Here is a 27,246-nt window from a genome sequence, read left to right as displayed (position 1 = left end):
AATCCTACAAAATATTTCTAAGATATTATTTATATTCGGAACATTGTAATTAATATTGAAATGTATCTAACAACAAACTAATGTCAACAAACACTTCAGATACGGTCCTGTTTAAATACCTCACTGACCCTGCCTGCAAACAAAAATCTTGTAATGACCATTCCTCCTGAAAAAACATCAAGCGCTGGTGTGTTAGTGTCTGTCTTTTATAACGGTTCGACCAACTTGCATTGAATTATGCATTTTTTGTGGTACCTGGTAATTTTGGTGGCGATTTTGATCGGATTTAAGTTATACCATATATTTTCATGTGGTTCTTGTACTAGTGAAGTATGTCTAGTTGGAAAAACTGTAATAATTACAGGAGGCAATTCAGGTAAATATACTTGTTTTCAATAATTTAATATTAACAAGGGTGATATATCATTCATTTCAATTAAACTGCAGCTATTAAATATATTTAATGCTACTAAATAAATAATTTTTCAGTTATCTCGTTTATGCTATGTTTACTCTGTTCGTTTACTTTGCAAAATTATTGTAGTAAATATATATGCACCTCTTATGGACATAATGGAATAATATACTTTATAATAATTTATAAGCTAATAATTTGAAAAGGAATGACAGCATTAGATTTTCTCATGTTTAAGTAATCAAAGAACTCTTTTGTATATTGAAAAGCCACTAGCTCTTCTTTAGCTGCTGATGTTAATAGCTCTATTTCCATTGATCAAGAAAATTAAATATCGACATATGAAGATAAGGAGCCTCTACAATCATAAAGATTAGTGAACAATGATAAAAGCTGTGAAAGTAATAAATACGAGCTTAATAACTGCCTTAAGAAATATAGAAGGTGATTGCATATATTTTGATCAGGGATATCTTTTGGTGAAAATAAGAAGCATCAAAGCAAACAACTGTGGCATTCAGCACTTGATATTTATGTACACAATACAATAGTTTTGGTATTTTCGATATTTGTTACTTTAGCTGTTTTGATTTAGTTCTTAAAAACCTCTTCTGTCGAAGCCTACTAAAGAGTTTCAAAAATGCATGGTAATACCATTATATCACATCCCCATTTACGGTTTCAGTGTAAAAAAAAGTGATGGTTTTTATGCCCGTGGCATATAACGGTGTTTTTTTTGTGGCCACGCCATACATGCCATTAATTTTAGTTAATTAATTTCACAATTTCCACGCATTTTCTAAGATTGATAATAGGTGACAAATTAGCAAGTTGGCCTTGATTTTAATGTCCACCATACTTCATCATTACTTGTTATTTTATGTGACTATATTAAACGCTATTAATATTGTTTATTAGAATTTGTTTTTGCATAATTGGATCTTATAGCGAATTAAAGCGAATCCGAATTAAATTAAAATATTCGAAATTTAAACCGAATTTTTGTATCCTAGTAGTATAGTTTGATTCAGCTTGTTGTTATATTAATGGATCTAATTTTAGTTGTATAGCAAATCGAATTCACATTAAATTAAGATATGAAAATGCTAATATTAAACCGAATATTTCGAATATATTATAATAATTATTATAATTGGAGATTTATCAGATTTATATCTTTTATAGATTGATATCGATGTAGTATTCTAGGTATTTATAACATGACCTTAAGTACCGGGTCAAACACATAGGAGGCGCTAGTGTTAGTGCCAGTGCAATCTCGGATTGTTCAGTTAATCTTCAAATACATTGAAATTATAGCTGTTAAAGAATCATGATATTCTACCCATAAGTTTGTGAGTTATTGTGCTAATAGTGACACTATTTTGTTATTTTCAAAATAATGGAACAAAAGCAATTTAAAAAAGGAATTTTCAATAAAACGTTGCTTTGTTGACTTCAAACGAGTTCTTAAAGACACCATTGCAACACTGCGGAAAGAGGTGGATGTCCAAATGAGGTGGTAACACCAGAAAACATAAAAAATCCACAAAACCTTTTTAAATCATCGAAAAATGATGTTGTGTGAGTTAGCTAACATCGCAAAGATATCAAAGGAACGTATTGGTTTATACTGGATGATCATTTGATTAGCTCTGTTCAAAGTGGATGTCGCGTTTGCTCACTGTTGACCAAAAACAAGAACGTGTTTATGTTTCTGGGCAGTGTTTGGCCATGTTTGGACGAAACAAACCGGAATTTTTGCGTCGATATGTGACAATGGATGAAACATGGATCCATCACTTCACTCCGGAATCAAGAAATGATCGTCATCTGAGTGGACAGCAACTGGCGACAGTCCTATTTTGAGGCAAAAGATACATCGTTCTACAAAAGTGGTATTGAAATGTTAGAGCGACTCTGCATTGATGCATACAATCAGCTCTTGATGGAGATTAAGTTGATAAATAAGGCCAATTTTGAAGAAAAAATAACGCATTTTTTTTGTTACGATCGACACTTTTCAGCCCATGTATTATGTAAATTTCTAACTCCTGTAATAAACGTGGCTTGCATATATTTAATGCAATTAATGGCGAAACTAATGGCTATCAACTGATTAAAGTAGACTTCTTACCTATAGACCTCTATTGGTGAAATTAAGAAACATAAATATTAACAACTGTGAAATTCGACACTTTCGATATTTATACTTTGATAACACACATAACATAAAAATTTGCCATTTAGTACTATTGAATTACCTAATGTACTAATTATGGAACGCTCTCAATGGTATATTTAACATTTATTATTTCAGTTGTTTAATTTGAAGAAATTTACTACCAAAGCCCACCAAATACTTATAACAACCCGATATGCGATTTGGGTTTAACGATTTAAAAATTATTATTTTGATGTCAATGACAAATAGTGGAATTTTCCGAAACCCATTATAATTATCTATGAAAATTAGATCGATTTCCTCCCATAATCCCAGACAGAAAGTCATAGAGAACCATTCGTATCAAGACCAAAGCGGACGATCATGGGGAGGGAGTTTTCTTGTACATAGAGATCAGCAAGAAGTATTGTATTATTTGCTGCTAAAACCAAATAAAACTGTTGCTGAAGGTTAACCTACCGATTAACTCAATAGTACTTAACTAAAAACTATTATGCATAAGGTTTATGTATAGAAATGTCAAACCATCAAATTTAATAATTCCTTATATAAATACTTCACATATCCAACTAACTATCTAACCTATCTAACTTTCAATAACATAATAACTGTCCACTTCTTTTATCAGTAGCACATGATGTGGCTAAACTCAAAAACATGAAATTTTATGATGCAGAAATATATAAGAAATAGAAATTAGCCATGAAAAATATCTGGACAAATAACAATGTTTTTTTACATAAAATTATCATATTGAAGTTATATAATTATAGTCGTGTAGAAATGGTAATGGTAATGTTAAAATTTTTCACAATTGTATCTGTTAAATTTTTCACAGTCTATCTTTAGATGCCTGTGTATTCTTCTGGTTATATTATTTAAATAAATAAAACTCATGTTCCGTGCGTACAGCAGAACTTCCCATTCGAGTTGTCTTAAAATAAATTCACTCTATATTTCACACTACTTCACAAGCCTTGCATTTTTTTAATATATGTTCGCCGATATTTCCGTCAACTATGGACCGATGTTCAAAATTCTTTTCTTATTCGAAAGAGTGCACTTTCGAAGCTGTCTCATTAGAACCAAGTGAGGATCTGTTAGAGGACAGGGGGGGAAATCGATGAATACCCTCAAATTTCAAAGGCACGTACAAAGTTTTCACATATTTTTTTATCTAAAATAACTAGATATTTGTATATAATGTTATTGCTGAACTGATGTAACGAAAGACCGGAAGTCGCTCAAGCAGGTTCCGTTTGCTTTTTAAACATTAACCATATTATATGAGAAGCCGTGTAAAAATTGCAGGTAGGTGTTTCTACGGTATAGTGGTTAGAGCATTCAGATCACATGCGGAAGTCGCTGGTCCGATTCCCGGCGGGGAAACGACTTTTTGTTGTTGTTCTATTTTAGTTAGAACATTTGTTAAATCACCTAGATTAGGTAGCGGACCCCGAGGCCTGAAGTTTTCCTAATATTTAACCGACTTCGACAAAGAAGGAGGTTCTTCGAGGGAAAATCGAGGGAAAAGCTCAAATTTCAAATGCACATACAAATTTTTCACTTATTTTTTATCTTATATAATCAGATATTTGGGTATAATGTTATTGCTGGGCTGATGTCATGGAAAATAAGTTGTTCAATGCAAAAGCCATTCAGTTTGCTTTTTAAGCTCTAACTCTAGCATATAAGACCCAGTAGAAATGTTATAGACAACTGCTTCTGTGTTGTAATGGTGTTAAAGCGTTTAGCTCCGAAACGGAGGTCGCGTTTTTTCGTTTATGTTTTAACATAAACGACCCAATTTTAAAATGTCTAAAATATCGAACTACCAGATAGAATTCAAAGTACCATAGATATTCGGAACGATTTATGATTTCCTTGAATGGTACATGACTTTGTATTTTAAGTTATTTAAATTATTATTTAATTGTAAGTAGACATTCTTGTCTGTATCGATGGTATAATGGCCTCTAATGTGCCGATGTAATACATCTAACAAGTTATATATTTTCGTTTCAAGGCAAAAAAAATCTAGAGTAATGCGATTATATGTTCCAAGACTCGAACTAAGCGGTATAGTTTAAATATCGGTAATTTATTCACATCAGTAATACCATTCTAATGTAAGTATTTACTACTTTAAATGTTTTAATTAATTTAATTTCAATGTCTAGTATGTAATTCAGGTAATATTTATGTAAATAATACTGCTAATAACATTTGACGTTAAGCCTAATTTTTTTTGTTCACTTGGTATATGAGTCAAAAAACAAAATTTTATTTAATGTAATATGATGGATTATATTGTATAATTGTACAAGTATTTATAAATTCACCACTAAATGACCAGTACTGTATGTTCTGTACACGGTCGACCTGCCCACCACAAAAATAACTACTGTGGCAACATACGCAGACGATACAGCAATATTAGCATCCCATGAAGGTCCAGTCACAGCATCAATAAACCTACAAACCCACCTGGACCAAATACAATTATGGTTGAAGACATGGCGCGTTAAAGCCAATGAAACAAAATCCAGCCATGTAACGTTTACCCCGCATAGAAGAACATGTCCACCAGTGAATATCAATCATCGTCAACTCCCCCAAGCAGAGAATATAAAAATGTATTGGCTTATCGGGCGCAAATCCAAGTTATCATTAGATAACAAGATATTGCTGTATGAGTCTATACTCAAGCCTATTTGGTCATTAGAATCCAACTATGGGCTACCGCTAGCAAATCTAATATATCTATCATTCAACGGTTCCAAAATAAAGTGTTGCGTGCCATTGTTGATGTTCCGTACTATATTTCAAATAAAGTGATACAACGTGATATTCCTCTTGAACCTATAACGAGTGTAATTCAACGTGTTTGTGTGAAGTACTTCGAAAGAGTGTCAGTGCATCCCAATATACCGCTAGCCAGCTAAATACGTGATAGTGAAGTGCGTAAACTAAAACGTTTAACACCACCTGATCTGATTACTGGACATATATAGACTTTAGAATAAGCTTTAGAAAAAGACTAATTAATTAAGATAATATTTTATATAGGAGATCGCTTAATGAAGTGATTTTCTACATGCCATGTATATATAATACAGACATAAGAAATACTTATTACCTATAGGACAGATTGTGGAATCACAAAGGGAAAAAAGGGTGCACGAATTCACTACTAAATGACCATATCATCAAAATACAAAAAAAAATTATTTAAAATAAAGCTGTCAACAAATGTCAATCAAATCCCATCATAGGTTACAAGGAACCAGTATCAAATATCAAAATTCTAAAATTTACCAAGTTAATCGTATCTGATACATTTTTGAATGAGTAATGATTTAGAACCCCAAGATTGAGATTAGGTACCAATTATGACTGATGTTACCGTAAGTTCCAGATGAATTACCAAAATCATTTTAGAACTTTATTTGATTTTAGACAGTATAATGCACAAGCTTCCTTCAATGTATTACTATATCAGAGCGATCTAGATTGAAATAGCGTTTTTAACACCGAAATCCTTGAAGATCTGGAGACAAATATCTCTAACGATGATAATGATGGTGAAATAGATATTTTCCAACGACTAGAAGACAACGAAGAAGAAGAAAATTGGGATCCATGTTGTTATTAAAGTTTTTATAAAGCCTAGTAATTCTAAACAAAGATGAAATAAAAGGTATTTCGTTACTTTTTTCTACTTCATATGCAATTGGTATATATTGGAATATAATTATAAAAGTATTTTAAGGACACAAATAGGTAACAGTTATCAGAAAAATAAAGATTTGATTAATGGAAACCTTTACGAAGTATACCGTAAAAATTAATAAAAAATGACAATTATTTATATTTATATTTTTTAACGATTTATGAACTTTATACAGCGTATTATTTATTGGGACCAACGGTTAACCTTGCATTATGCTGTAAATAGCTGAACGCTGTTTGCTTTTCACCATCTAACTAAAAAACTGTTGAGTTTATAAAAAAATATTTCAAACAAAAGTTACTGTGATATCGACAATGAATTGTATATAACATTAAACCCGTAGGATGCAATATATTTGCAAAAAAAGATGGTTTGTTTCATGAGATTTTACTAGACTCTTGGGACAATTTTTAGAATACTAAAATAAAGATTTACACGAACATATTATTCTTATTATCCCTCATTCTGGGAATGAGGTCCGAGCCCAAACAGTACATACAGTGTACAAAATTATAATATTTTGTGACATATACACAAAATTGAATTACGAACAAAAACAAATCTAATGTGACTTCAAATTGATCAATTGGTAGTAGTTAAAATAATATTGTAAATGGATAAGTAGGTTTAGGTAGGTATTAAGCTAAATTGTGCGTATATAGTAGAATATAAACTTCATATAGAAGATAGGATAAATAAGGTTTTGTTTATTTTTATTTAATTATTACAACGATTATTATGTACATATTTTATTTTAAAACGTTTTGTTTTTGTGTCAAAAGTCTAAGTTTGATTATTTTTTTATGTTTAGTGAGTTCCATATTTATTTTTAGAAGTCGATTCAATTTTATTAAAAATATTTTTTAGTTATTTACTGCATGTTAAATCAAATTTTAATGATGATCCCTTATGTTACTAGGTGTTACGTTGTAAATGCATTTACATCATTAAAACTCTGGTGATAAATGCATGAATAATTCTTTTATTGTTTTACATTAATTAATTACACTGATTAATATTGAGTACGATCGGGGAAATTCATTTTAAGACGATATTTAATATGCACAACGTGAACATAGTATACCTATATAGTGTTCATCGTTTAATGTAGTAACGTTCAAATTTTTTTATAGAAAAATACTTGCTCTTAAATATACAAATTAGATTAACATTGGGATGGTACGACCTTGGAAATCCATGTCAAGACGAGACTTAATATGTACTACATCAACATATTACATCTATATAGTTATCATGGTTTACTGAAACAAGGTTCAAACAATAAAATAATGTCACATAGTTACATATTTTATTGCATTAATGATTAAACATCATAATATTAATCAATCGTTTAAAATTTTTACAAATGAACTGTTAATAATGCATAATTTCTTCTATTTGTCCTATGTATTCCACCTATGCAAATTATGTAGTTAATTTCATTTTAAATCCTGCATATTTTCATTACTTCGTTTATGTCTTCATATAGTCCTTATCTTTTATCCATATTTATCACCTAAAGTATATATTACAAAAACAATAAATACACCACTCTGATTAGAAGAATAATTTCGATCTTATATATAGCTCATCTTTAGTTTGTTTTATATGACTTCCACTTATCTATTGCCTTCTACTTTGTCTTATGTCCCATGTGTCCCAATTAAAATTCTATGAAACTATTTTATAACTATTAATATTTTATTCAAAAATAATGTTAACTCTTAATGCACAAAGTAACGTATTTATTACCAATATTCCATGTTAGTTTCCAGGTTGGTGCTATGCTAAGAAATACATTTTCTAATGAAATTTGACATTAATCAGAACTCAATACGATTAAAATTTACAAAAAAATATGAACAACCTTTAGAACTATCTTTAATACAATGATATAATGTCTCCATAATCGTATTAATTAATAACAGCCCTTAAGCAAGAGCAATTTCTCTTTTTTTCTTTTTCTTCGCCATCAGGATCAGAATTTAAATATCTAGTAAGTAAAGAAAACAAAGCATTCTTATTATTATCGAATTTTGTTAATCTATGTTGGTAATCAAATATAAAATAAATTAATCACAGCTGTGTATAACTTCCAATAAAGCGCGCACATTAATTTGTTCTCTCTGCAGAAAAGTTTATCCGATCTTGCCAACTCTAATAACGCCAACAATACGGGAATAACTGAAGTAAACACAAAAAACTACTTAAAAGTAAATAACTTCGTTTAATAATGTTTTAATTAAGCACTTTCCGTTTTAAAATCGTTCAAATATTAAACATACACATTCGCTTAATTGTAACTCTTCTTTATTTTATTTTATAAACATTAAAATAAAGCCATTAGCTCCGGCGAGATTCGATCCTAGTACGTCATTATCTGCGAGCTAAACTCTTAGCCCGTACGGCTACCCAATGGATTTATTTATATATTTTGTGCCACCGATTTGACAGCTATTCCAGTTTGCTTGATTTGGGCCTTTTTCGTTTTATTGGAATATATTTATTTGTAGGCTTATTAAAAATTCTTTCTCCTTGTAAGCTTTAACCGTATTTTTACCGTCAAATTTCGCGCCTCCAGGTGTCTTCGTTTTCTCCAAGAAGAAGGCAAAGTTGTCGTTAAGCCCATTAATGTATAGATGACCCTCAAGTTTATTTAAAGAAGAATACTTCGTTACGAGTAAGTTACGAGGTACTCGCTTGTTAAAAAAAGCGCATTATATAACATTTATGTGAATATCGGCAAGGCAGCCAGATAGTTTTTTAATTTCATCTTGTTTTATATAAGATCAGGGAAAAAACTAAAAACAGAGGAGAGACTAATGTGGAAAATTTAATCAACAGGCGGGATATTTTTACGTTGCTCTTGAAAGAGAACATACAAATTTAACAATAAAACATAACAGAAACGGAAATAAACATTTATATACAGGTGAATTGAAAAGTTCCCGGCCTGACACATAGACAGTGCTAATAGAATTAAATCCATATGTTTTTTAGTTAGCCCTAACCCTCAAAAGATGCGTGTATAAATTTGACAGGTGTCGGTTTGTGAGTTTCATCATTAGTTTGTGAGTCATAGTATTCTGAGTGAAGAAACTTTTGTTTTTGTGTAAAAAATGGATAAAAAGGAATTTCGCATGTTGATAAAATATTGCATTTTGAACGGAAAAAATACAGTTGAAATACATTTTGCTCCAGGAAAACCATCAAGGATTGGTATGCTAAGTTTAGACGTGGTGAAATGAGCACCGAAGACGGTGAACGCGGTGGACGTCCAAAAGGGGTCGTTACCGACGAAAAGATTTCAAAAATTCACAAAATGACTTTGAATGACCGTAAATTAAAATTGAATGAAATAGCAGATACTCTAAGGATATCAACTAAACGTGTACATCATATCATTCATGAATATTTGGGTATTTGAAAGCTCTGTGCAAAGTGGGTGCCACGAGAGCTCACTTTTTACCGAAAACATCGACGAGCTGATGATTTGGAGCAGTGTTTGAAGACGATCAAGCATAATAAACTCGAGTTTTGCGTCGATATGTGACAATGGATGAACCATGGCTCCATCATTTCACTCCGAAGTCTAATCGACAGTCATCCGAGTAGACTCCATATGATGAACCCGCTCCAAAACGTGGGAAAACGCAACAATTGGCTGGCAAGGTTATGGCGTCTGTATTTTGGGATGCGCATTAACCGACCATAAACAGCGACTATTACATAGCGTTATTGGACCGTTTAAAAAAAATTGCCGAAAAACGGCCGACTTATAAGAAAAAGAAAGTGCTGCTTTACCAAGACACATCGTGTCACAAGTCAGTGAAAACGATAGCAAAAATCCATGAATTGGGCTTCGAATTGCTTCTTCTTCCACCGTATTCTCCAGATCTGGTCCGCAGCGACTATATCCTGTTCTCAGATCTCAATAGAATACTCGCTCAAAAGAAATTTTCGTCGAATGAAAAGTTGATCGCCGAAACTGAGGCCTAATTTGAATCAAAGGACAAATCGTACTACAAAAAATGGTATCAAAAAGTTGGAGGATCGCTATAATTAGTGTATCATCCTTTAAGGGAATTATATTGAATTAAAAAAAAAATTGCCAAAAATGTGTTTTACTCTGGTAGACCGGGGACTTTTCTATACTTAACTTTCCAGCAACAGTTAGTAACACAACAATAACAATGTTAAACTTTGAATATACGATGAAATATCTATCCACTTACAAAGTCGATATTTGGTCCTTTTATCGGTTGCCATCTGTAGTTTTTGTTTACTAATTTTAGCTAAAGTCAACGTGTATAATTGTATCGTTCTCATGAAGGATTTTTTTATTGTTCTGTTGTATTAATGCACTATATTGAATTCACTGCCATTGATAATACCGATATACAGTACTACACGAAATATAGCGTATTATAAACAAATTTGAAGAATGTAGCGAATAGAAATTAACAGAATAAAAAGAGTAAAAGAATTAGAGAATTACTGAATGAACATGAATTAAGAAACAGTCAAGAGAGTCAAGATTTAATCAGAATTAAGAAAGAAAAGTTACCAAGAATGGAAGCCAAGGATTAAGAACAGTCCAAATATTATATATCGTAATGCAGTTAGGTCCGATGGCGGAATTCATAATTATTTCACCATTATGTATCAATTTAACATATTTAATTGTATATATATTTTATTATTAATTTTAATAAGCAAACTCCTATTTGAGCATTAACTTACGCAAATGATAAATAAGAAAAATATAAAGAATTCAATCTGAAGTATAAATAATGTACTAGTTATTGGCTAAATATTCAGCCCTTTTAATATATAATAAGCTTTTACTTTACAAAACATTTACGTTCAACACTGGGATTGCAGTCAATTAATAGAAATATTATACAAAGATGCCCCAACAAATTACTGCGAGGTATTATTGATGCTCCATGGTACATTCGTAATGTAGAAACTGTCTATAACGGTATCAAGGACTATGTCAAAAGACATGAACAGACTTTGTATGAATAATCCGACAGCATCTGTATAACACAGATGACGTTTCAATACGTAAAATGCGATAATAAAAGAAACCTCTTAAGTTATGTACTTGCATGTGTAGGAATGCATATTGTGATTGTAACACAATTTGTTTGTTTACAGACTCATTACTATTCATTGCAAGGAAATTGCACGGAGGCAGAAAACGCCGACCATTTAGTACTAGTTTATTTGCATGTTGAAGTTATACGTGGCGGACGAGAGAATAGATATGATAATTAGAGCATACATAGGTGAACATTAATATCGCTATTTATATTATTTGCGCATTATGTATGCCCAATGTAAACACCAATTTTGTAGATTGTTAATAGAGTAAAGGCATATTTATGTCAAATAATATGAAAATAGAACTTATCTGAAGATTATTGAAAAGGTAAGTATGAAAAATGAATAAATAAGTATGAAAAATATATGCATAAGAATTGTAAAGAGCATACTTAAATAATATCTTGAGTATCTATTAATTTAGATCAACTTTAAATATGAGATACAAGTCGATTAATTGCATAAACATATGAAGAATTGAACAAGTAGCTTCTTCCACTGCTTTATTAACTAAAAGGTAGGACTTTCCCATCGATATCTATCCATTATAAAATCAATACCTTACATATCAATTATTGGATATTATGAAATTTGAGTAACTGTTTGCGTAGGGCTGATTTACAAGGTTTAATCATTTGTGAATATTTTTTAATCTTTTTATGTATGGATTTATTTCATATTTATACCATTTATATACATAATTTATATACAGAATATAATAATATATGATATATGCTTAACCAAAAAGTTAACATGAAGATTAAAATTGTTTCGGATATAGTAATGATACTGAAAAGAAGAAAGAAAGACTTAGTCGTATTGGCCTTTTATACCCTCCGACCGCATGGTACCAATACTCGTGTAGTTGTTCAGCTAGCATTTGCCAGCATTTGCTCACCGCAGATTCCCGAGTAGGTGTCTCTACACAAGTATTATGATAAATGATGCCTATAGGTGAAAATTCAAAATTTCAACGCAAATGACTTAATTCAACTAAGAGTTAAATAACCTAATCCAACCGTTATGGATTTTACATTTCTCTACATAATATAATAGTTTTCTATTTCAAATTATTGAGCTGAATAATGCTCCGTCAATCTCAAGTCAGTGTTTATAAAAGCAAAAAATTATAATTTTCGCCTTTCAATACTTTCATTTGATTTAAAAAATCTATTGGCAAAGCCTATTAAATACTTTGAGAAACTTAAGATGATGATTTAAAAGTGCTAATTTTAATGGCAATAGCAACGGAGGACTTGAATCGACAGCTTAGCGGTAGATGAGTCGACAATTTTCAGACTACAAATCGACTAAAAAATACATTTCAAACAGTTTTTTCGTATTATTAGTAGCGTTTCAGTGAAAAATTGGAACTACCACAACAATCACAAAACCAAAAAGAGCACACATCAACACAATAGCAGAATATTCATGGCAAAAAAATATTTATGTACATATGGAGATCTCAGCAAACTGTAGTGCATTACGAGGTGCTAAAACAGAATAACGTTAATTGAATACATTGATTCATGTATTATTGCAAAAAGGTCAGCAATAGAGATTAACAGATTCAAAACCATCATCATTCCTTATTTTTAACCTTATTTCTAAAACAATATAATTCTTAAGAAAATTTAATGTAAAATTATATAATAATAAATTTAATATAATAATAAATTCAATATAATATTATCGGTTACCAGATATAAATAATTAAGTGATACTGGGCTCTTACAAGAGCCAGGGTCAAAAATAAAGGACTGCCTAGATTGTCTAGATTTCCTTAGATCTCGGTCGCTTGTAAATGGCAACAACGCAAAGTTGAAAGTAAACTGCCAAATCTTAATAAACCCTAACGGGGATCATCCAAAATTAGCCACTACTCTGTTACAACAGGAAATTTTGGCACACGGTTTCGAGACGCTGAAGAATAGCGAAAATCGATTGATAGTTGGTTCGCTACCAATTCCGTTCATTAGATACGCTATGTTGACAGAAGGATAGGAAGGAGTTGTAGAAAATGTTTAATAACTTTTGGTTTAAATATAGGTTGTACCAACTTTTCTCAATAAACTGCTTTGTGAAATGATTAGAACAAACATACAAACAACTACTATTAAGCGATTTGATAAAACAATAGTAATATTGTACGCCAAAACAAAAGCGCCATCAGAATACTGAAATATTACGTGATTGGCCATTCCTATTTACTTGCACATGGACATTTAACTAGAATATAAATTATACTATTTAAGGTCACCAGTTGATTTTAATGCCAATGAAAACACATTAACAATGATTATTTACCAACAAATTTATTTTAAAAATAGTAAAGAGTATGCGGCAACAATAATATTTATAATACTTATTTCGATTTCTTGTCTACATTCAATAAAAATATTGTTGCTACATGTGTAGATGACACTGCAAAGATGATACTGTATTAATTGGACCGTTGAAACACTAAAAATGTATGTGTCTTTTAAAGATATTTAGATTTTAGAGTATTTAATCTGTAGAACTACTTAATATAGAATGTAGACAAATATTGCATGTTGTCTCTTTTTGAGAAGTTTTGTTAAATAGCCTGAAATAAGACTAAAATATAATATTAAACTCTTGTTTTTCTCAGAGCAAAGTTCTCTGGAACAGAAAATATAGACGCAACTGGTGATTTAACAATCTCAAGTGGTACTAGATCTCTCGTTAAAAAAGAATATAAGTTTTCTAACATATTCACCTGCTTCACAATTTTCAACGGGAGAATGATGTGAAAAAATTGAAGTGATGATGTGCCCTTTTAAATATTTCTCGACCATACTAGGTGAAGGATGCTGTTTCTACTTCTATGACCTCTACTACAAAATTCTAAACAAAATTCTTATTCTTTATCTTGGTTAAGATTTGTTAAATAAATGTAGTTATTTAGACAAAATAGATTTCTTCTTTAAGGTAATAAATCCCCTAAAAGTAGCAATTAAATTGTAATTGATGGCACCGTAGCAAATATTTTCTTAACAAGGCAATCAAATTTAAATATACAATAGCTCTACTATAAAATTATTGATCAGTTATGGTTCTATATCGTTAAAGTATTACAAATATTTTAGGGCTATTTTACAATTAAAACTAATATTTATTACTACTAATTATCCAGTTATCTTAATTATTACCTTCTTGTAAGACTTCTTTGTGTAGAGACATCACTCTGACACTGCATACGAACAACTTGTTAGATTCATTGAATTTTATTACACTTCATAAGTAAGTTTTGATTTTCTGTAAACAAACAATATATAAATAAACATGTAGTAGATAGATAATTTTATATGTACCTGATAAAAACAATGTTGGATATGCATTTACCCTAGTACCTGTTCGAGAAGGAAGGGTAATTCTAAATTTTTCACTAAAATGCCCATGACAGACACCATGACGTTGATATATTTGCATTGTAGTTTATCCAGGTAACTTACTACTATTTACTTTGTTGATCATACATTTTTGGAAAGGAGCGAAGTAATTTTTTAGGAATCGATGTCTAATTTCCGTAGTAGATTTTTACCCCGGTATACTACATCTTTTACTACACTGACGCATTGTCAGTTTTTATATTATTACTCCATAATAATTAATGTAAAACAGAAAATATGCACAACGTAAAACGAAGATTTCTTGATCTAAACAAAAACCAAAACCTTTAAACAACAAATTTAAAAATGGACGCATATAGAAATGCTGACTTCACACAATTTGATCGACCAATCATGTTCCATGTTAGTGGCGGCACCAGAAATTTAAACTAGCCAATCACAATTTGCGATCGCAGCGCTACCGTTGATTGAACTAAGCAAAACATTTCCCCAAGGTCATCTATACCGTGAAATTTCTATTTTTATATGATTACTATACAGATGTTTTTAAATGATAAATATGTGTTTAATAACTATTAATGATAGATAATAATACATATAATTATATAAAAATCTCATAAAAAATATTACTTACATTAAATATTACTTAAATATTTTACTTACAAGAACCTTGTTATGAAATAGAGAAATAATATTTAACTTTGATTTTTATTTTGCGAATGGTAATTTAAAACGTGTCATTAAATTACTTTTATTGATACTATCCATAGTACAAAATTTGTTAAATAATATGAAAAAACATTTCACAACTGGTGTGAACAAATATGTTTAATCAATAATTTCATATAAAATAATTATTAATAACATCGGGGTTCGAAGTATATATGAAAGTTGTACAAATACTAAAAATAGCAATTGAAAGAGACTGACAAAATACAATGATGTCATATTACTACTAATTTTATTTAATTCTTAGAACAATACAAACATTTTCAAAGGTAACGAACACATCAGCATGTAAAAATAACCACCCATTAATTGCACTATACTCAACAATCATTTTTTATCTTCCTTTCCAAAAAGACTACCATATTTTCGACCTAAAATATAAAGTAAAACTCATTAAATACAATAATTTTAGAAAATAGTCACTTACCTATGTTATTCTTTAGACAGCAGATATATCACTACTCAATTTTTGTAATACCCCTTAATTTTTTCCAAAATATGTCTCAAATGTCCTTCTTAGCAACTGTAGTGTTTACTGTACAATTTGGACTATGCCTCTTCCATCCAAATCATCTTGTACTGGTCAGCTTATATTTTTTCATTCCACTTAGCCGTTGTGTCTGAAATAATTTAAATACAGTTAACAAATATTTCACCTTCAAAATAGTAATAAAATTTCTAGAATATAATCATACACCATACAGTTAATACAAATTCATACCTGTTTATATAATTCTTGTCTCTATAATTGACGGATGAATTGCTTAACGACTCCAGTTATACATTTTGTGTTACCAAATAAAGGTAATATTTCTAATTTATGGTTTTATTTGTCTATTGTCTACCTCATAGTGAAATTTGTACATATCCATTTTTTTCTCTTGGGACTGAATATATTTTCCGATGATTTTGGATTATTTTGTAATTGTTACAGAATTGTAAATGTTTGATATCTCTTCGTGAATGTATAAATAAACTACTAACGTCGTATAAACATAAGAGTTTTGTTACATATTCCTACCATAATCTTCAAACCAGTTGAATCTCAATATTATTCCTATTTTCTTACTTATCATAAGTGTGTTTATTATGTTACCGGCCATACTTACAATAATTTGATACTCTATAAAAACGCTTAGATGGTTATTCGCCGAATCCATATCGAATCTTTGTGAATGGTCTCGCGCAAACCCCGGACGTTCGCTTCGTTCAAGTCTGTACTCACCATAAGATAACCACTACTATTCTGTGGAAGGAATTTGCACGGAAATAGAAAACGCTAATTGATATAGAATTTTTTATTTAAGTTATTAATATTTGCATGTGGTGGTCGGAAGGAAGGATAGTATATTGGTTAGCTCAAAGTTGTGCGGAAGAGGTAGAGGGATGGAAAGGAAATCGAATGAATTTACCCCATTTAAAAAAATATTTCCCCTGATTGAATTTACATGGCCATTTCTTTCTGCCAACAGGTTAAGTTAAAGTGTCTATGAATGTACATCACAAGTCAATTATAATATCTTCAATTATATTTTTAATTCATCATGTATAATAAAAAGCGATTACATAAATTCCAATTAGGAATAGCATCTTGATTAAGCAACACTGTTTCAATTTTGGATCTATAATCCCACGGTCTAATATGCAAAAAACAAACCATCCCGTACCTCTATAAGAGCTCAGAGAGATTTCTTTAAATTGATCATTGTTGGGACACATTGATCAATAAATATCTTCGGATTTGGCGCATGCGCTTAGTGGGCTCCATTAATTTTTGAAACAAAGAATGGTTAAAGTTTGGCGCATGCTTATATACAGCCTCACTTACTTACTTCTTTTTTATATATAAATTATTTTTCTATAAATAAATATACACAAATAACCCATTTTAATTAAAAATTATTTAATAGGATAAAAGAATAACAATAATTTCTATGTGCCTTCCTATTTTTATAAAACCAGCATATTTAAATTAATTTACATTTTTAAACAATTAACAGGAACTTCAAGAACCATCAAAATAAACATTACCATAAAAAATACCAAAATCGTTTAGATCAAACTCAGCTATATATAGTTAAAACGAAATGAAAAAGCCACCACTATATATAAAAGCAGTTAACTTCTCATAAATGTCTCCACATATGATCAACTATGATCGCTACTATTCTTCATCCACAAACCCCATTAATGAATTGACTACAGCGAGCTTTCGATTAAAATATTATACATTTACTAGCCTAAAACGAATGAATGATCGTACTTTTAAACTAAAAGAAATCTCAGGCAATACATCATTATTTTTACAAAACAATAATTCATTTACATATACTCTTATATAATAATGCATTGTTATTTTCCTTGTCATTAGATCATTAGAGTGTCGCTGATAGTTTTATATTTTGTTTATTTGATCGATGTCTACTTTTGTTAGCAAATTTAATTATTTCATAGTATCACTGTACATTGTTCCTACATCTTAGCAAAATGCTGTCTAACTTCTTCTTCTCTAATTCTCAGAATTTCACATTCCTCTATTTTTACTCTCAGCAAATTCTCGCTACATCTTACCTATCAATTAAAATTTAAACTATTAATAAAATATATTATGTTTAAAATAAATGTCAAATTATTACCAGTTACTACAATTTTGCTACTATTCTTGATGGACAAACCTCATTGCTTGACTTGACTACTTCCAGCACAACAAGAATCATTTCCTTCTCCGGTCTTGTTACCATTTAATTTTGGCATATGTTGATATCTGTTTGATGTCTTTGAAAAGAATGTGTTATAACTTTGGCAGCTACCATTCACACTATAAATAAAAATACTGTTTGGATTTTATAACATTTAAAAATTTAACCTTACATTCTACACTTACCCTTGTTCTTCCATATTTTAAAACCAATTTATGTTAAACCACCAAGAATAATACAACAATTTAATTATTATTACTATATAATTACGAAGCACAAAATCTAAATATTCTAAATTATTTTTGTGGTTTTGACTTGATCTACTATACCGATCGATTCGAAAAGAATGTACCGCAATTAGAAAAGTTATTCCATATAATTTTTTATTTTCTATGATTTTCTATGTAGAATAATGCGCATATGCTAAATTTGGAGATAATTTTAAGCAATGTATCCTATCATAGTTTACTAAAAACCATATATGGGCATATATTCACATAACGTAAAAACAAATTTCGTTAAAATAATATATAAAATAAGAATAAAAAATTTAACCAAAGATCCAAATATCCAATAACATTTCAAATATAATTTTGAAACCAAAAACAATAAGTCCGTCAAGTATGAACAATTGCTCAAGTTCCAAGTCTAAATTAAATAGTGTTTTTACAATATATTTAATTATTGGGAAACACCACTTATTTATATTATTATTAGATATTTATGAGAGACAGAAATACTGTTAATTTGTTTATTTGCTATTATGTTAATTTTATTCACACGGTTCACATACGATATGATAAAAATAGGAATGAAAATAATATACTTCATAGCTATGGATATATTGCCAACCGCTAAATCGTTATGGGCGAAATAGCAATGAAAAGAATTACTTCATTAAAACCAAAAACTTATGTTATCTCGCATGACCTATTTTTACATATTCCTTATTGTTAGCTACGAGTAAATTTAGTATTTTCCAATTTTCAGGTATTGGATTAGAAACTGGAATTGAACTAGCAAAAAGAGGCGCCAAAGTGATATTAGCTTGCAGAAATGAAGAGAAAGCCCAAAAAGCTGTTGAGAAGATTCTGAAGGCAACAGATAACAAGAATGTGTCCTACAGGATTTTAGACCTGGCTTCTTTGAAATCAGTTCGTAAGTTTGCCGACGAAATCAACGCAAACGAAGATAGACTGGACATTTTGATTAACAACGCTGGTATTCAGGCAGTTCCTAGCATGGAAGGCTTGACGGAAGATGGACTGCATCCAGTGCTAGCGTCGAACTATTTCGGCCACTTTCTATTAACTAATCTATTAATAGGTTCGATTAGTTGTTCGTCAGTGTTAACCATAGATACATGTTATTTTATATTGCAGATTTATTAAAGAAGTCTACTCCAAACAGAGTGATAAATGTTGCTTCCTTAGCGGCTATACTCTATAACTTCTCTAGTGTGAACGAACTGAATAACTCAGGCATCAGTTTTATGGTGTATGCCAGGTCTAAATTGTGTAACATCTACTTCACCAGAGAACTACACGAGAAAATGAAAGACACCGGTGTAACCACTTATTCCTTACACCCTGGTGTCATTTATACAGAATTTACTCGAGACTTTCCTATTATAATAAAGCAGGTTTCCGAATTTTTCGAGAAATTTTTCTTCAAAGTAAGTTAAAGTCTATATATATTTATATTTATTAGGTTTTACAATCATAAAGTGCAATTTAAACTCTATCACTTATCAGAAGTTTATTAGGGTCACCCTTTATAGTTACCCAAGAATTAAAATGAAAGGATTTTCAGTTTAGCTCATTTACAGTTATTTGTTTTAAATATTATCCGTCGAAAAGTATGCCTAATTAATGCTTGTATAAATAATCAGAAAAATCCACTTGTCTTGTTTTATGAAATGGTCTACAAATCATCTAGATTAAGATTAAGATGAAGGGCGTTAGAGTTTTTTACTAGGTATGAATTCAGTTTGAACTGAACGGAAAACTAGGAATTAACTAACGAAAACCGTGATTATTCTTGAATGACTTCATAATTTCCTAAACATAAGTCTTATAGAAGGTGGAATTTGGCTACTTAGGCAGCACGGTACTAAAATCCGCAAGATTTATTTTGTGTAATCAGGAAGAATAACGAGCAAACTGAAAGATGTAATTAGAATTACTAGAGTGATTTTTTAATGATTGACTGACTAACGAGACTGAAGAAGTTATTATTTGAATTAAATGTTATAGGAACTGTTTAATATGAGATCTTAATCTTCATATACCTACGAAAACGAATTCGTTCATATGAATTAAAAAGGAAGAGAAGGTACCAAGAATAGAAAGATCAAGAACAGTACAAATATTATATGTCGTGGGTCAGTTTAGTCCAATGACGGAAATCATAATTATTTGAGGATAGAGGATAGAGAAAATAAATTGTATTTCATTTGCAACATTATTTTCTCTCCTTAACAACTCAACAAAAGAGAAAGCTCAAGCACAACCCAGTATGTATAAGCCAGCAATTTGGTATGGAAAGTGAGCTAGATATATTGGCATAACCCTTGATATTAAACTCAAGAGGAAGCCATATGGTAAGAAAAAATATAAAGGATTCAAGCTGAGGTATAAAAAATGTACTAGTTATTACATAAATATTCAGCCCTGTTAATATATAATAAGCTTTTACTTTACAGCACGTTTACGTTCAATTCTGGGATTGCACCAGTCAAAACAATAGAAATATTATACAAAGATTTTAGATATTTTTTACCTCTCTCCTTTTATGGAATAGTCTAATAATAATCTACATTAGAATAATCAACGTTAGAGTTTTTTTCTAGATATGAATTCAATTTCGAAAAAATAGGAGTAAATTAAGTGTTAGTAATTATGTGTTAATTGGAGCCTAATAACACAATTATTGTCAAGGCTCAACATATAAATAACCAAACTCGTGTTACAAAAACCAGAAAATACTTTTTTCCCAACTTAATGCCCCCTGAACGATGTTAAAAAGTAATTTTTACAACTACCTAGGTGTAGCAACTGCAAAATAATGTAGATATTGCTAGACATCTAAATTGATTAATTAGTTAAATAACAAAAAATAATAAATATGAATTATTGTCGTTTTAAAAGGTGCTTTAAAACAAATTTACTTGTTTAGCTAAAACTTAACGAACTTAATAGCCTACTAAACTAAGGGTCTAAACTTAAGGGTCTTAGAAAATTTGGTTTGGTGCTCTATTAGGAGATCGCAAAATGCTAATATATTCGAAACTTTGCATCGAATATAAATACTACAGTTACTATTGAATAGATATGCATTGCATATTCACTAAATTGTTTTCAACTATCGAAGCGAAAGACAGAGAATCATAAGAACTCGTGAAGCAATTAGATTTTGGTCAATCCAAATTTAAATTCCTTGAGTTGCTGAAAGATTGCAACAATTTATAGTATCCGAGGAACAGCATTATAATCAAAGCATTAAATAAAAAACAAAATAAACTTAACAATAAAACTCGAAACCTTTTTCTATATAAATATAGTAACATATCTAATACATATTCTATTTTCCGTAGAATGCAAGGCAAGGAGCGCAAACTACACTCCACTGTGCTCTAGCCAAGGACATCGAGAAACATTCCGGAAAATACTTCACTGAATGTAAGGTAGCCTCTTTCTATCGAGGCGCGAAGAATCTTGAATTTTCCAAAATACTCTGGCGCCGAACTGAAGAACTAGTTGGACTTGAGAAGAAATTTCCTTGTTGACCATTGTTATTAATATTTTTTATTACACGTTAAAATACCAATAACGTTACTTTTCTTTAACTGATTCAAATACTTTCAAAAGAAGCTGACGAGTTAGTTTTTCACAAACACCCCCCGATAGCTAAGTAAAAACATATTTTATCGTTAGTGATTTTGAACAAGTGAATATCAAATTCGTATAATAATAAAGGTGCTCTTTTTCTCCGTTATAAGCACAATATGTCCATTTTCAGCTTCTGTGTCCGGCAAATTATGTTCAATATTAGTTTCGTTTGGTTTGAAAGCTTTTTCTAGATATTTAGCAAATGCTTCTGCTTTTTGGTGATTGTCACGTGCCCAATTCCCACATAGGTCTCTTATAGTTAGACTGTGTAGGCATGAGCGCTTTAAATATTTTGTGGCTTTCCAGAGTAAGTAAACAGTTCCTGGAGTATTATTCCAAGCAGCTTGTTGAATATCTACTACGAATTTTTCTGCTTCAAAATTTAACTGTTCAGTTGTCTTGAGGGGCACATTTAGTTGAATTAGTTTGTTCAATTCTTCAGCAAATCCTTCCCAGTTTGTTCTCTTGTTTGTTAACGTTGGGTCTTTTTCCTTTCTTATTATATTTTCGCTCAACGTCAGAATCACTGGCGTATGATCTGAACTTAGCTCAAATTCCTTGATGGTGGGAAATGTTCTTTTTTATTATTATTGCGCTTCCTCCTCTTGCGATGTTAGCTGGATGTATGGTATGATAAAATGTATATCCTCTAAATTTTATAAAGGATTCTTTTGATAAATGGGTGTCTGATATTAAGAAAATATCTATTTTTTGCATATATAGGAATACTTTTAGGGTAGCGTGATGTTGCTGGATTCCATTAGCATTCCAAATTGCTATTTGGATATGTTTATTTGCCATTTCGGGTTTTTGGGGCCACAGGCCTAATGTTTTTCATTTCTAGTTTTTCAATCCTTTCGGAAAAATATTCGATCTTTTTTTCTTGTCTGTCCAGCTTTCCTATTAGTTTAAGTATTATTAGTACTAGAAGAGGTACTTCGCCTACCTCTTCTATTAGTTCGTCTTAGTCGGAGAAATACTTTTCTCTTAATTTTCTTGACATCTCCTCAATATTTTGTCAATTCTAACAATTTTTGTTAAACTAGCAGTAAATTTTACACGAGTTCTTGACTTCACTGTTCCAGTATCATAAGATGTTGCTGTTACGAATCCCTTATGATTCTTTATTTACATCGTTGCTCTTTTATACAATTTTGAACAGCTGCGATAAAAATTACAGCGCCCTCTACTAGTTGTTCTTCTTATTTTCTACATTGTCTCTTGTATCGAAATAAACCATATTTTTAACACCCCATCTCAATTTAAACGTATCTAACAACTAACCTAATTAACATTATACACAAAACATATTTAAATTTCCAGAACAAAACTATTCTACATACTATGTATTTGCACTCGAAATAATTTATTTCGTGCCACTGGGTTGCCTTTATAAAATGATATGAATCCATTAAAACTTATTCTAGTTGGTTACCACCCCAGTCTTCATAACTTGCTCCTTCAAGTCCACTATCAATTTACATTAGTCCATGGTCTTTTAGACCTTTTGGTATTATAGTATTCTTTTCTTCTGGTTTTCCATTGTTTATCAACTGCTTGTTTAGATATGAAGTACTTCATGCAATATCTGATCTTGTAACTAACGAAAAGTACATGCATTTTAAGCTTCGATATAGTACATCTTAAATAATTTCTCCACATTGTGCTGATGTTGAATTTCTCGAGCAGTTCTTAAAAGATGAAATTTTTTTTCTATCTTTCCTATTTGCAATAAAATAAATCATTCTACTTTTGTTATGCTTCACAAAGACTTTCCATTAAATCCACTGTTTGCTTTTCGTGTCCTTTCCTTTGTAACTTGTTCGTCACTTCATAATATTGAATCTTATGTGACAACATTTTGATATATTTTTAATCCTTCTATCGTCTCTATTTCCATTGCAAGAAATTGTTTAACTTCAGTGAAAATAAAGTTTTCTATCTGCTCTTCTGGTCCTGTTATTAACGATTCATCAACAAATATAACTAGATGAACATTATCTTCCGAGCACAAGAAATAGTAATACTCTGATCTTTTAAAATTGAGCTTGTTTATTACCTCATTTCGTATTCTAACATTTAGGTGCATTTCTCAATCCATACAATGTTTAATTTAATTTAGATCTATTGTTCCATTTAAAATATGATTTGGAGGTGAATTTAATTTATCTTCCACTTTATATCCAGTTGTGTTAAATTGATATTTATATCAATATTCTAATACTTTGTAACTAAACTCTTCTTCGTCTTTACAAGTTAAAAACTCTTCTCCATTGGTATTAGTGCCTCTTTTATCCTCTGTTCTCTGTCGGATCCCATGTTTTTAGTTTTCGGTACTTCTCTGGTCCTTGTCAATTAAAAACTTTTCTCTATTGGTTTCTAATCGCTTTTTTATCCTACCTGTAACTCGGCCAGGCCCATGTTTCTAGTTTACTAGTGCCATACTGGTCCTGTAATTCTGTTAGACCCCTTTTTTCTAATTTTCTAATGCTTCACTAATCCTTGTAAATTATGCACAACTGAGTAACTAAACTCTTCTCTATTGATTACAATGTTTCTGTTTTATCCTACTGTTAATTATGTTGGTCCCCATGTTTCTAATTGTTTTATTGCTTCGTTAATCCTTGTAAATCATACACGGCTGCGTTACTAAACTCTTGCTGACTCCATTGATTACAATTTTTCTTCTTTTTATCCTACCGATAACTCAAAATCCCATGTTTCTAGTTTTTTGGTATTTTATTGAACATTGAGTGCTTTAGTGCTGTTGCATACCGCCGTCCTCCTACTTCCACTTTCCTTCGCTTATATGTATTTATATAATATACTTTTCCGAACTCGAACTTTACGTAACCTCCATTCCCCTGCACTATACATAATTGCTGCACTATATCGATCGAAAAATCTACTTTCTGTTTTCTATCTGTATCTATATAATTCTTATATTCTTTTAGAGGCCGTACTCGTACTAATATTTAGTTCAGCTGCAACATGCTAAAATATTTTCAATAAACACCGTGGCGATTTGAAACTTATTAAAAAAAACCTTAAAGGTTTGCCGGTTTATAACCCATAATTATAATATTTGTAATAATTTTGCGTACGTTTGACAACCGGACGGCTTTGACAGGATAGTTCGGTTTTACGTTCGAACTTATCAGTCAGCATTGTATCTTTTTTTAACGAGAATACAATGAGAAGGAAAATATTGTCTGACTTTAAAATGAATTTACAAATTGAGGCAGGTAATACATCAAACAAATTGATGGCGCATATATAAATAAACTTTGAATAGACTGTAGCATAATACTCGGAAAAGGGGATAGACAAGATAATATGAACATAAGCAATGTACATCTTGTTGACAGCATGCTCAACTCAGTTCATATGGTAAGACTTGGATGTTACATTTTAGAGTGTTATAAGCTTTGTTATGCGAGTCGTAAAGCAACGGATTGATTAAATTTGTGATCTCACATACATCGAAAGGGTATTAATCAATCGCTCCGACGAAAACTGTTAAATTACTTAATATTTCACGAGCCACAGCATCCACGGTAATGCGCGCATATATAAAACATGGTAAAATATTTTCGGTCAAGAAGAATCGTGACCTCAGTTAGTAGCAATGTTAATTAGTAGCAACTAATAGAGACCGACTAACAGTAAACACGGTTGGAACTCTTCAAATCATATTTTAAATGGAACAATAGATCTAGATATTAATGTCAGGAAATAAGAGGATTTTATTACTGGAACAAGATACCACAAATTAAATTAAACATTGTATGGATTGAGAAATGCACCTAAATGTTAGAATACGAAATGAGGTAATAAACAAGCTCAATTTTAAAAGATCAGAGTATTACTATTTCTTGTTCTCGGAAGATAATGTTCATCTAGTTATATTTGTTGATGAATCGTTAATAACAGGACCAGAAGAGCAGATAGAAAACTTTATTTTCACTGAAGTTAAACAATTTCTTGCAATGGAAATAGAGACGATAGAAGGATTAAAAATTTATCAAAATGTTGTCACATAAGATTCAATATTATGAAGTGACGAACAAGTTACAAAGGAAAGGACACGAAAAGCAAACAGTGGATTTAATGGAAAGTCTTTGTGAAGCATAACAAAAGTAGAATGATTTATTTTATTGCAAATAGGAAAGATAGAAAAAAAATTTCATCTTTTAAGAACTGCTCGAGAAATTCAACATCAGCACAATGTGGAGAAATTATTTAAGATGTACTATATCGAAGCTTAAAATGCATGTACTTTTCGTTAGTTACAAGATCAGATATTGCATGAAGTACTTCATATCTAAACAAGCAGTTGATAAACAATAGAAAACCAGAAGAAAGGAATACTATAATACCAAAAGGTCTAAAAGACCATGGACTAATGTAAATTGATAGTGGACTTGAAGGAGCAAGTTATGAAGACTTGGGTGGTAAGTTAAATAGTGTTTTACAATATTTTTAATTATTGGGAAACACTACTTATTTATATTGTTAAATATTTAAACGATATGATGAAAGTAGGAAAGGAAAAAACGTATACATCATGGTTATGGATAGGTGGTATGGTATGGTCAACATAGTCAACATAGTGTCAAACGCTAAATCGTTGTGGATGAATATAACAATGAAAAGAATCAATTTCATATAGACAGAGAAGTTCAGTTCCAACCTTCGTAGGGTGAAGACGTATTTTCAATACGGTCCAAGCTATAAAAAGATACCTTTCTTTAAAAAAAAACAGTATTTTATTACGGTTATTTAATTGAGTATTAAAAACGCATAACAGATACGGCTATCCGTCTCTCAGTGGACCTAAAGTGTAGTGAATACGTGTTTACGTGACCAGACAAAAGGACTGCATCTCATTTTTATTAGTGTTTAAAATTATTTCATCTTATTTTACAATAGTCCTTTTGAAATTCATTTATAGTATTATAGTAAAAAACTAGTGCTAAAATAACGTAAGTGAAAAACGAAGTGCGTGAAATAAACAATGTATTTATTTTATTTTTTTTATCCTCTGGAAGTAAATTAAATAAAATATTAAAAATTAAAAAATGGCAAACCATAGCGATTCAACCAAATCAC

General features: G+C 30.6%; 1 protein-coding gene and 1 long non-coding RNA gene across 2 annotated transcripts; one reads left to right on the top strand and one right to left on the bottom strand.

Moving 5' to 3' along the window:
• The first annotated feature begins 155 nt into the window (after positions 1 to 155).
• Positions 156 to 22,075, top strand: LOC143196010 (retinol dehydrogenase 12). Its single transcript, XM_076403591.1, has 4 exons — positions 156 to 376; positions 19,235 to 19,570; positions 19,627 to 19,919; positions 21,840 to 22,075. The coding sequence occupies exons 1-4, from the start codon at positions 238 to 240 to the stop codon at positions 22,029 to 22,031; spliced, it is 960 nt and encodes a 319-aa protein (XP_076259706.1). The 5' UTR covers positions 156 to 237; the 3' UTR covers positions 22,032 to 22,075.
• LOC143195379 (uncharacterized) lies at positions 15,761 to 16,103 on the bottom strand. The gene is made up of 2 exons (XR_013005522.1): positions 15,973 to 16,103; positions 15,761 to 15,916 (listed from the first exon to the last, which is right to left on the bottom strand). It is a non-coding gene; the product is annotated as an uncharacterized LOC143195379 (long non-coding RNA).
• Positions 22,076 to 27,246: the final 5,171 nt, after the last annotated feature.

Source organism: Rhynchophorus ferrugineus, unplaced genomic scaffold (genome assembly GCF_030347505.1).
Source record: "Rhynchophorus ferrugineus isolate W39M unplaced genomic scaffold, kcgeb_rfMv2 rfM4, whole genome shotgun sequence".
In the NCBI taxonomy this organism is placed as follows: domain Eukaryota; kingdom Metazoa; phylum Arthropoda; class Insecta; order Coleoptera; family Curculionidae; genus Rhynchophorus; species Rhynchophorus ferrugineus.
The sequence above is the reverse complement of the archived record's forward strand: the minus strand, read 5'-3'. Positions and strand labels throughout refer to the sequence as shown.